A 13084-nucleotide genomic window follows, 5' to 3' on the forward strand; every position below is an offset into this window, starting at 1 on the left:
CTGAGCTGATTTTATCCGACAATAAGAAGAAAAACTTATCACATGTTATTACACACGCACATAAACACACACACGTATATACCGAGTAGAATATATATAGGTATAATAAAACATTATAATAAAAAGTGATCCAATTGCTGGTCCACCCGTATATTTCTGTTTCGTTTAATAACAATAAATCTTGCCCCGTTTCGGGTAGCACGGTAGAAATCAATACGATTCTAATCGAAAAACGGGTAGAAGGAAACAAATTTAACTTGCATGTATAACAAATGATAAGATACATTAGAATACGATGAGAACAAAATCGTATGAGAAGATATTTCTCAATAAATCTTATTTTTTTTTGTATTTTATTTTATTAACTACTTAAATATATCTATTGATTTATTTAATATATACGTTTGAACCACTTGAAACGGTCTACACGTTCACACGCGAAAGGAAATGAGAAAAGAAAAGAAAACAAAAAAAAACAATAGAGAAAGAAAAATAGAAAGTATAGACAAGTCTGTAGACGATCGTTCGCACAAGCACAGGGTGGAATAACCGCTACATCACGCGTAATGTTCCACCCAGCTGCAGTCTCACTTGGACGATTCCGAGTGCCAGGGGGTTATAACGTTGCTCGGATTCGTTTTTTGCGCGGGCACGTTCCGGTACTAGCACTGGCATCGATTTCGCATCTACCGAGCGTCTCGGTCATGGAAAGAGAGAGGAGAGAAAAAAGAAGATAAAGAGCAAGAGAGAGAGAGAGAGAGAGAGAGAGAGAAAGAGAGAGAGAGAGAGAGAGAAAGAAGGAAAAATAGGGAAAAGGTAGAAAAGGACTTCCATTACCGGGCGTTCCATTTCCACATTGATGTTGGACTTATTTCGTAGAAAATGTGAACGGGGACAATGCCGTACGATTTCAAGTACGTCGACTTCGAGGCTGGGCCACCACACATATCGACTTTCAACTACTAGTACATGCGGAGGACCAAATCGTACAATTCAAATACGCACGTAGGTATATAAATACGTAAGAACGAACAATATCGACTGGTTTTGTGGTTCGCTGGAACTAACGGTGAACGACTATTTGATTTTTCTTTACATAGGATTCGACTTGCCGTGACGAGAGAACACGATCGTAAAGAGTAGTAAATATTTGTCTGAAGCTTTGATTTCTTTATAATCTTTTTCCTTATTTTTTCGTTTCACTTTTCTTTTTATCACCGTGTTTTCTCGTATTAAAACAATTTCCTAGATTACTATTGGACAAAACTATTTTCGCGTATAGATGAAATCAAATATGTATTCAATATGACGTCCATAGATGAACGACTAAACTAATAAAAATTGTCGGAAATTTTTTCGAACTATAATATATAGAAATGTTGATAAATTTTTCACCGATTCGTTAACGTTTCGATCTCAAATAACAAAAGTGAAAATGAGAATACTAAACAACAAGCGTGACAATTTCATTGGCCATGAAAACGGTTCTGTTCTAAATGATTGTTTTTGAAACACATGTATGTTCCCTTTATTATAAAGTAAACGATATAATATTTATCAAAAATATTTCGATATTTTATACGAATGATAGATTTTAGGAAATATCAAAGATACAACATAAACAAATTAAACTTTAATAGAATAAGTAATGAACACGAAAAACGATAAATCTTAACGTAACATTGAAGGAAGAAAATATTTTTATCGAAGGACGTTAAACAAATTATCGATATTCTCTTTGATGACGTACTATGATATATTCCGATTGATTCGTACTATCGAATATATTCATCTCTATTTCTTGAAAAGAAATAAGAGAAAAATTTTTTTTGGATTTACCAAAACCAGATACATATAACATTTCTACATAAAGAAAACGTAATTTTCGGACTGTCAGAAGTCAGTTAATACTCATATACACTATCTATGCATATGTATCTATCTGCTATGTACCACTCTGTTTTTCTCTCTCTTCCCTCCTTCTCTTCATATCTATAACTGATGAACGTATACCGAGAGAGTAATACAATTATATTCAACCGTACCGCGGGGTTCGATGCGATCGGTCACTTTAATATGCAGTTTGCAAGGACGAATGTACGAAAGGAAATATTCGATATGACTGGTAACTTAACCACATGGATATATATATATTGTAAGTAACCACTATACATATGCATTTATATATATATATATATATATATATATATATACATGTGAATACATACAATCGTCCTTGCCGTTGATGGTGTTGCTGTTATCGCAAAACAAATACAACTCTATTAGCTGGCAATCCATGCAAGAAAATACGAGAAAGGTACTGAAGCCCATGGGAAAGAGAGCTGTATAGGACGACGTTTGTTTCACTGTAAACTCGTTTGTTCGATTACTTCGTATAGCCCGAAGGAGAGTAGGTGGATGGGTGGTCAGTCAGCCTTCGGTTCGATGACAGAACAATAGGCTTTTTTGCCGATTAATCCGATCGGAGTGCGGAATGTGTTCCAAGCGCTTTTCTATTTATGGATTCTCTACCTCTTTTCTCTCGCTTTACAAGCCAACAACGCAATCGTCGCGCTTTTTCGTTGTCAATTTTCAACGTCGTTCTATCCTATCTTTCTCTTTCCCTCTTATTTTATTTTCCTTTCTTCTTTCTCTCTTTTCTCAACAATGCTTGATATGCACGAACAATAATCCTTTAACTTTTTTACAAGCTGCTCTCGATATTTTATATAATAATATTCCCATCTGTAAAAATATAATCGCGATCGTAATGTTCTTTTTCGAATCATCTATCTCTCGTTAAACTTTAATTTAATCGATGAAAATAAATTGTATGGATTTGTCTAATAGGAATTTTCTGGGACGCCCATAATCATTCAATTTTCACAGATTAATTTTTAAATCATAATTCACATAAAAGGTTTATGCTATTATTCGTATTGTACGTGAATCTTCTCCTACATATTTATCTATTCACGATGAATAAACCCAAAAGACTATTGCTTCATATCTTCGTCGTATCTATAATAACGAGAGCGGATAATGGCAAAAGGAAAGTATGCTCTAATAGCAAGAAAAAGCCGATTGATATATTTTTACTCGCGTAAGAAAACATAATGTAATAAGGTGTTTAAAGGTAAACATTTTTCATCGGTGAACGAGCAGAGTCGTTCACTCGAAGACATATTTTTTTATCTTTTTACTTTAACGAAGCTAATAAGAAACAGATATTAAATTCGTTCTAAAAACCTTCGCTCATTTTTTCCACCAATCACACAACACACGGGAAAAAATACAATATATATATATTCCCATCGTTTGCTCACACACATACATACATATGACAAGCGTACATATAGGAAGTATAAAAAGTTTTGTTTTACTATTTGACAAAACTTGGTAGTAAGTACTATATTACATAGTAAGTTGAGTAGACGAACATAGTAGAAATAGCGTGGAAACTTCATTGTGGCCTCGACGACAGATTAGGTAAACAGCAATGATTTTTAATACACCGTTAAACTCCAAACCACAAATTCTCCTCGTTCTCGACCGAACTGCAATTTACTAAAACGTAGGTAAACTGGAATCAATCTCGAGTATGGCGAACTTCCTTGTAGTAGCAGATAGAGAGATAGAGAAAGATAGAGATAGACCGAAGGACAGAGACAGTTTCTTGTTTGCACCAACAACCGTCGATCATCATCTTACGTGAATTCAAGACTTGTGTAAAGGAAGTTTGTTTCAAAACGACTAAACAGGATCGGCAACTTTTAAACTCGATTTGATAACTATAGAAGTCGTAACAGAGCCGAGAGAGAGAGAGAGAAAATTCGATAAGCATAAATTATTATAATATCGGCGTATCTTTTTGAGATACAAATGTTGCTCGTCTTCTAAATTCACCTTGTGATATGTTAAACATTTAACTTTTAGAACGTTGAGAACTTTTCTTGCTACTTGACGTGCCAACACGGTGTTATGTCTGCATACGAATGCTCAACGCGTCGTCAAGAGAATGGAAATTCTATAAGTTAATTGTAAGTGAGTGGATAAGCACACTCTTTCTTTTTTCTTCTCGATATCCTTAATATCAAGGAAGAAATATAAACCATTAGAAGACGATTCCAGTTCTTCGCTATCGAGCATACGGGCGAGCTATATGTTAAGCTATATACAGCAAAGATAATCCACTGCTAAGCTCGTTCAATTCGTAAAGGCTCTTTATCTTTCTTTCTCTCTCTTTCTCTCTCTCTCTCTCTCTCTCTTCTCGAGCACGCGCTGTACTCCTTTCAGCCACTGTTTGTTTGAAGATTTGCTATTTCGCTTGACTCCCTCTTTATCTTCCCGTCAGCCTACCTTCCCTACCCGTTTCCCTCTCCTTATGTCTCTCATATCTTTTCCGGCAACTATTAACGCTCGACATCGCGTCTTGCAGTTTCACGGCTCTGACGTAACAGTTTCCTTAGAATGGAAAAGGGGCTAGGATCGTCTTAACAATTCACGAGAAATCTTAGATAAATAGAGCTAGAGAGAGTGAGAGAGAGAGAGAGAGAGAGAAAGAAGAATAGATGAGATTAGACAAAATGAAAAAAGGCTGACATATAATTTAGAAAGATGAAATTTATTTTTAAATAATACCACGCAAATTAAGGCAGAATACTTTTTAGATAATTATTTGATTCTACCTAGCACGGTTTAGGTCAATGGCTGACAGAACTCTGGTTGACAAACTATTAACGATTTAATTTAATTTATTAATGGTCGTCAGTTAATTTTATAAACTAACAGGCCTTTGATATTTTAATTTGTAAAGCCATAGCTAGCTCAACTATTACCCGAAACGATCACAAGGCGGATAGAATTGAATAACCCGAGAATATATATTTAATGATAAATCATAGGAAATAAAAGATGAGCAAAATATGCGAGTTAATTAAATTTAACTTACATGAGTTTATTCAGTTCTTTCCGGAACACACACACACACACATTGGTCACTTTTTTTTAGACAAATATTTATTTGAGGTCAATCTAATTTATTGATGGTATAAGTATTCTCGATATAAGTATCAAAATTATTCAAAACTATTCAAAGCACAAAGAAACTATCTACGGGACTCCTCGAGGGCTGATTATCCACGCCTCCAAAGCGGTTGATGTATGATGAGTCGTTGACTTTTCCCACCTTAAGATGGTTGACGGAAAAATCTGACTTTCTACACTCTATGATGGTCTATGGAGAAGTCCACGTACTTTTGCGATATCTTATGGGTAAACGAAATTTCGAGATACATTCAGTACATCATAGGACCGCTTTTTTTAAATCCACGAGTTTTTGTAAAATATAAAGGAAATTAGAAGATAAATACTTATTCATCGATAAAAATAAATAATACAAAATGTAAAGCATACTCCCTCCTCATAAATTTATCTCGATTAACCCAAAAGGGCATTCATTTTTTTCATATGAATATTATTTATATAATTTATTTTTTTCATCTTACATAGTAAATTGAAACTTTTGACATATGTAGTGTACGTTCTATGGAAAATAAAATTAAATTTCTTGTACAGTGAATCCTTAAAGTATTTGAACATTACAGTATGACTAGCTTATAAAAAATATGCCAAACAAATTAAGATACATTCTAAACCAAAATAGTTACTCCACGAAATGTTAAAATTATTTTATAATATGAAAATAATATTAGATAGGTAATAAATGAACATCGTTTCCAATTATCGTGAACAAAAGATGTGGTATTACTACGTTTAATAATTATCATGCAATACCTATACATAGATTTTTTAAAATCATTTATAAACGTTTATCAATATTGATTAATGACTTATTGCTAAAAATAATGGCAATGGCAATTACTTTATAAACAGCCAAAGTATGTAATCATAAATGTAGTCATACTGTAGTGTACAAATATTTTGAGGAGTCACTGTAGGTATCATAAGGTAATGGAAAGGTAAAGATAAGAAGAGGTAAAGTATAAGCTTGTAAAATCGCAACACGAATTGAAAGTTTATATCCGTATAAACACGAGTCGATTCAATCACACAATCTATGAGCCATCGAGATCCAAACTTGTTCCAGCATGTATGATCGCAACGCGTAGTCAATTAGACGTATGACTGAACTTTCGGCGAAATGTAACTTTTGCTGATTAAAGCTATTGAACTTTCCGTCTGCTGAGTAACTACTTGTCTATAACAATGCAGTAGCTACCTACAGATCGGAAGTTTTGATGCCGCCATTGTCACTACTACTATTATTCAACCGACGTTACAATAACAGCTTTCCTCCCTCCACCTATTCGAATAATATGCAAATGTGAAAGAGAAAATCCGAATGAAAAACACTTCTCGTTTTAACCCGTTCTTCGCTCTAACGACAGATTATATAAAAACTTTTTATAATTTTCTCATTCTTCAATATAAAATATCATTTTTTAAGTAAACGAGAGAGAAAGAGAGAGAGAATAAATGGTAACGCAACAATTGAATGATAGTTTCGCTAATTAAACCAATTTGTTTAATTATACACATACTAGTACCTTCGAATAGTATTATAATATATTGTGTTATATGATATTTCGATGCTCCCGAACCAAAAAAAGCACATAAAGGATAAACAAATTATCTTCAAATTGCACCATAGCAATAAGCTCAAATATAACAGGAGACAAAGTATTTCTAATTATACATTCCGAACCATCCTTTATCCACATTCTCTCTCACGCATTTCCATGCATTTTCCAGAGCGTGATAAAGCGCATCGAGTCTCTCGTTCGATCGTAGGATAAATGCATGCAGGGCCAGCTGCGGTAAAATTCGCGCGCAGCCGTTGCATCGGCCACAGGTCGTCGTCATTGTATGCACTAAAGTCGTTTTTATACGTACGCGCTTTTTGTACAAATAAATAAACCAATATACATATATATATATATATACATTCTGGAATTGCAAGAATTTCAAGTGAAGCAAATGGTACGCGTTGCACCTGCCGATCTCAGTTTGTTCTTTTAATTGTTCTTCATAATTCATATTATCTCTGTTACTTTTTTTATTTTCGTTTTTATCTATTTGCTAATATTATCCCTTTATCTCTCTTCCACATACACTATCACCCCATATCACAATTATTATAGTTATTATTATTTTATTATTATTATCATTCAAAATTATTGCAACTAGAACTCTGTACTCATTTTTTAATGGCTATGTCATTTCTTTCTTTTTTTTCTTTTTTTCAAATTTTCCAATTTATTTACAGTCAAGTTCTGACCACAAAACTCCCAACATCAAATTATTGGATTTGTCAATAAGCAATATCGAAATGTTTTCTATCGAATTTTCAATGAAATTTATTAAATAAAAAAAATTGTATTTACCAAGATGTAAAATATTGACAAAGTCGATATTATTTATTGGTCAATCGAATATAACAACCTAACATGTTAATATAATATATGCAATTATTATACATGCAATACTACAATATATCAATATATAAATTACTATATAAAACAAAACAAAGATAGTAACATTGAATTTATAATAAAAAATTGCAAAATAATGTATACTTCCGAGGATCGATTTGACTCGTTTGTAACAACCAATTTATCTCTTTCTTCCTTTCATTCTCATTCATTTATAGTCCACGAAAACGTGGACAAGGACGATGAACGTGGAAACGCAGGACTTCTATCGTACGAGACACGGATCCATGACTGACGAGAGGATAGATTTATTATGCCACACAGTCGGCCCGATTTTCCCCTTCGTTCTAAACTCGTCCCCGGAGAAGCATTGTCAAGCGCTGCGACCGACAACGTGAAGGCATGAGAGAGAACGATGGATAGAGATAGGCATACAGAGCAACGAGCGGATTTCCGCACGCGGCTCCAAGATCCATTTCACCCTACCGGGATGGAAGAGAGAATGCGGCCCGCATTTTGTGCCGCAATGCGACTCGATCGAGATTCGACTAATCGTCCTTACTCAAGATTTCTCTCTTTCTCTCTCTCCCTTTCCCTCCCTTTCCCTCTACATTAACCACTTCTCTTTCTTTGTCTCCCTCTCTCTCTTCTTCACCATGTGAATTGTGTCTCGTGAAATAAATCATACGAAAGGCATATTCTTGTTATTATCTATAAGGACAATTTTAAATAATAATAGATTAATCGTTTTAATCGAATAAGTTTCATGTCTATTTCGAATTAATTAATTAAAAAAAAAAAAACTCGGGCAAACCTAGGCAAAAATGGATCTTATAATTCATATGATCTAGAATAGACGAAAAAAAAACAAAAACGCGAAAGAGAGCGACAGAGAGAGAGAGAGAGAAAAAAAAAGAAAGAAAATACTAGACGAACTTGTGTCCACGTCGCCATCATTCCTCATAAATTTTCCTGAAACCCTTCAGCATTTACAAACACAAATTATTTACATACGTTTCAAGCAAAGCGGTTGCGAGACGAGAGAAAAAGAAGGAAAGAGAGAAAGAGAGAGAAACGTGGCCTTTGCTGAAATAGTAATGCCATGCTTTACATTTCGTGCCGCGGAAAACGCGTTTCTGCCGCAGTAGTATTATTCAGCGACAGTAAGAGAACAAGCTAAGCCTCGCCCGGCAACTTTTCTTATTCCGAACTCGTCTCGTACATGAACGCTCGGTAACTGCATCGGTACACTGTGCAACGCGAGCCTGTGCAACGAAGAAGACAACGAACACATTCACAAAAACATATGTAGGTATATGTATATATTTACCAATACACGGACGAAAATAACACGCGGATATATCGTACTTGTATTCGTTTACGAGATTAGGTCGCTCCAAGAGACAGAGAGTATTCCAACTTTCCACCATCTCATGACTTTCCTTTTTCTTCTTTCTTCATCTATCTACTTCCTTCCTATACGTATATATATGTATATATATATACACACACGCATACATATGTATCGTTCTCTTTTCTATCTTTCTTTTTCTTTTAACCCTATTTACTTTCTCACTCTATCATCCAGTTTCTATTTCTCGTTACGTTTATCCTTTCTTTTCTCCTTCTTCTTATTTTTTCTCTTCTTTGTCTAACAGTATTATTCTCTTTTTCCACTCCGCGTGAAAAGAGAAAAAGTAAAAAAAAAAAAAAAACAACAAAAAAATAAAAAATAAAGAAGAAGGCCCTAAGCAGATAAATATGTCCCGTATTCTTTCCCCAGGTATTGCGGTCGACACGGCGGACTAAAATACGGCCCTTTTATTATCCTATGAGTTTTAGCACGTACCAACGTGCCTCCGCAATAAAGTCCCGACAGAATAAACTCCCAAGTAAAACCTACGATCCGGATAAACCACTTGCTGTTCTCTCATTCTCTTTCTCTCTTTCTCTTTTCTTTCTACTCCACTTGCTATGTTGCTTCTACGGCAAAACTAACATATCTTACTAACCCTTCGGTATCTTCTGCTTATTACCCCCACGAATCTATTTCTCTCCCTTTCTGTCAATATTTATGCGAGCGTGTCGATCATGTTTCACTTTAATTCTCATCTTTGAAAGAAGGGGAATAGAAATTTTCTAAATGATTTCATACTGCTCCCTGTCAAATAATTTCAAATCTGATAAAAACTAATAGAAAGATTTACAAGAGTTGAATGTCGATGATTCTGCGTATCAACGTATGTTTTCTTTCGTGTAATGACAAAGAGAGAAAAGTAAAGAAGATAGAAAAAGATGCACGCAGTTGAGTTTGTTCCTTAATAACTGGACCCGACTTGATTATGGTCGCCACGGGTGCATTGGTCGTTGCAAGCCTTAGCGGTCGCATCGAACGAAATGTTCCGCTAATGGGCCGGATACGGATGAAAAATTATCTCGGTTTAATGCTCTCCACCGTTTTTAGTTATTACGTCGGTTTTAAAGCTCCGTTGGGAACGTCGACGATATGTGGCCGCTCTATCCATCGCATGTACGAGAGAAAAAGAGAGAGAATAAGAATAAAAAAAAAAAAGAAAGGAACGAACTCACCAGAGAAATTCGATATTTCATTTCATAATTAAATCTTTAATTATCGGAACTAATAGTCATCTTCCTCTACATTACTGCAAAATCACTATACTCTAACATTCTATATTTTCGTTTGAACAGAATTATACAGTTGACTTGAGTTATTAGAGTATCTGTAGTATATATATAATATGTTTTACAGATATATTTATAAAACGTAAGAGCTATTGAAATATTTATAGAATTATTTTGAACGAGTTACAATTTAATTTCTTCTAATTAATACTTTTCCATCAATTCCTATGCTACAAACTTAATTTCAAACTAAAAATATCATGCTTTATCTGGTAAATTTAATATATTCATCACGCGTCACGTGTACTAATAATTTTGTTTTGTACGTCAATTTTGACAGAGGATCTGGGATAATTAAAAATTGAATTATTCAATCAGAGAGTAAGATACAATTCAAAACATATCTCGTAGTAGGACATTGATTCTCTCGTTACTACATTCAGTGACGATAACGATGAGCCCTTCGAAGGACGTTGGGCTAGTCGTCGAGTCTCGATTGGAACCCCGAATACGATACTCGAGAGATTAGAGAATACTCAATTACGGGATTTGGTATCATAGAATTCGAGAGCTTTGGATTAAGGACGCTCATCGTGGGAGTAACTTTGGATTATATAACGCCGTGTACCAATACGATTCCCACCAGTCACTATCTCCATCTCCATCTTTATCTATCTCTCTCTCTCTCTCTCTCTTTTTCTCTTTTTAATGTATTTGTATCTATGAGATAGGACTTGTAAATGCTTCAAAAAGATGGTTCAAATGATACTATCACTCTCTTTCTATAATACGTTGTCGAATTTCTTTGCTATTTCTAATGATAGATGAGATTGTCGTTTGGAATAGAAAAAAAAAAAAAAAGAAAAGGAGAAAAAGAATATAGGAATAAATTTTCTTCCGACGAAATGAACATTTCATTCGATCCTTTCAGATCAATTGAAACAACAAACGACGGCGAAGCAATTTATTTGCGATTATTCTTGTGTACTTTTCGAGCGTGCGTTTGCTTTTCATAGGAAGCTTCGACGTATCTCGAATCCATAACAATTTTTGACGTTTTCGCTTGACGCTCAAGAGGTTAAGGTCGACGTACAAAAATCATGAAAATCCATAGAAAGATATAATCTTGATTATATTTCATCGAGAATAGATAAAAAGTTATATACATATATATCTAACAATTTTTGCGACTTAATACAACCTCGTTGTAAGATAAACGAATTCAAAAGTAGACAAACAAAAATTGACGAAACGATCGAAAAACGTTCTAGATCAAACGTTATCCGATAGGCATTAATCATAATACCTAACCTAATTAAATCCGTCTAAATCGATCTAAATCCGATTTACTCTGGTCGTTCTGTAAAATCGGGTTAGAACGTTTACTCGTAGTTAACGCTCTCGGAGATTTGCATCATCCAACGGCTTTTCACTTCGATCGGCTGATGGCCGCCGACAGGTCCGGGAAACATTTTTTTTTCTTTTTTAAAAAAAAAAAGAAACAAATAAAAAAATAAACATTAATTCGTGCAATCAGACCGACCGATAGAGAATAAAGAGCTAGGCGAAAGGGATCGGATAAAATTGTGTTGGTGGTTTTAGCAAGCAAACGATAATCCTTATCGTTGAAGTGCTTACGATAAACGCGAAGTCGCCTTTAACTTGTTACACGGTAACACATCGACGATTATCTAAATTACTTCGTAAATCTGCCAGCCGAATCGGTCGAGCTTCAGAGTCCGTGTTATTACGTAACATAAATCGCCATCCACGCGTTCGTAAAAGCTTTTAAAGCGCGAGTCACGCGCGCGCTTTTCATCCAACAAACACACTCATTCCTATTCCCTTACCCGCAAAACCCCTCGCAACTTTGTCAGCCCGTTCTCAGTAACATCAATAAAAAAAAGATATATCGTCTCGTTAGAATTTCGAAAAATCATGATATTGCACGAAACGATATTATACATAAAATGAGTTTTAAGAATACCAATAATAAGTAAATCGATCAGAGGAGAAATAAGGAATAAAAAGTAGAAAAAAGATAACGGTAGAGTGACATTAAAGAGGGTCAAACACGTTTGATAATATTCGTAACGTGAAGGCGCGATAAAGTATGATAGTAGGTACGGGTAGATAATCGTTTGGGTTCTCCCTATATATTGTATATCAACATCGAAGTAGTAAGTGACTCGAGGCGTGCCGGCAGAAAGACGACGAGTGCCGTTTTGCTCTGCGAAAGGGTCGCTTGGGTGGATTGATTCAAAGCAAGAGGCACTCACCGATCATCGTAGACGAAACCCGCTTGCAGGGTGTTGCAGTAGAGGGCCGTCGCGACGAGGGCGCAGGCTACGGCTAGGATATCCATGTCACATCGTGCCGAGGACGACGGTGCCGGTTGCAGCGACGTCGACGGCGGCTTCTTAACTTGTTGCACGTCCACGGGCCTTCCTCCTCTTCCAGCTCCTCCTCCTCCACCTCCACCCCCAACCCCTCCCCCTCTTCTCTTCCTCTTCCTACCGTTCCTCCCTCCGCCTCCTCCTCCTCCGCCTCCGCCTCCACCACCACCAACACCACCACCAGCACCACCTGCACCACCTCCACCCCTTCTTCTTGATTCTACCCTTATTAAGCCGCTCGAGACGTCCAGTGGACGTTCCACTGAAGACTGGTACTCCGAAAATGTCCGGAAAGTCGTCGCTCGATCGGGACGAATGTCGGTTTTGGCTGACGAATCACGATCAGATTCGGAAGAGCAAACACCTTATCCTTTTCCTATCGTATTGAAAGAGAAGAAATCTTGTGTCGACGATGAACGGAATTCCCTTGTCCTGTGTTCACTTTTTCCAGCGTACCCTTTTGATTAGTTCGATCTTTCGAATTATAAACGTTTCCAAAGTAAGATGAAATAACGATAAGTTAACACTACGACGAAATCACTATAACGCACCGAGACACCTAATATAGATTATAATGGGATTATTAATTGT

General features: G+C 35.7%; 1 protein-coding gene across 2 annotated transcripts in view; it reads right to left on the minus strand.

Moving 5' to 3' along the window:
- The window catches only part of LOC106788032 (transmembrane and TPR repeat-containing protein CG4341-like), a 209829-nt gene extending 197235 nt beyond the window's left edge, over nucleotides 1-12594 (minus strand). Inside the window, exon 1 of one of the 2 annotated variants that reach the window (XM_014750934.1) lies at nucleotides 12377-12594. In XM_014750934.1, coding sequence (XP_014606420.1) covers nucleotides 12377-12462 — 86 coding nt within the window. In that variant the 5' untranslated portion in view covers nucleotides 12463-12594. The remainder of the gene's footprint in view (nucleotides 1-12376) is intronic. The other variant, XM_014750924.1, reaches the window with a different exon arrangement.
- Nucleotides 12595-13084: the final 490 nt, after the last annotated feature.

Source organism: Polistes canadensis, unplaced genomic scaffold (genome assembly GCF_001313835.1).
Source record: "Polistes canadensis isolate GaletaPanama2010 unplaced genomic scaffold, ASM131383v1 scaffold_5, whole genome shotgun sequence".
NCBI classification, from domain to species: domain Eukaryota; kingdom Metazoa; phylum Arthropoda; class Insecta; order Hymenoptera; family Vespidae; genus Polistes; species Polistes canadensis.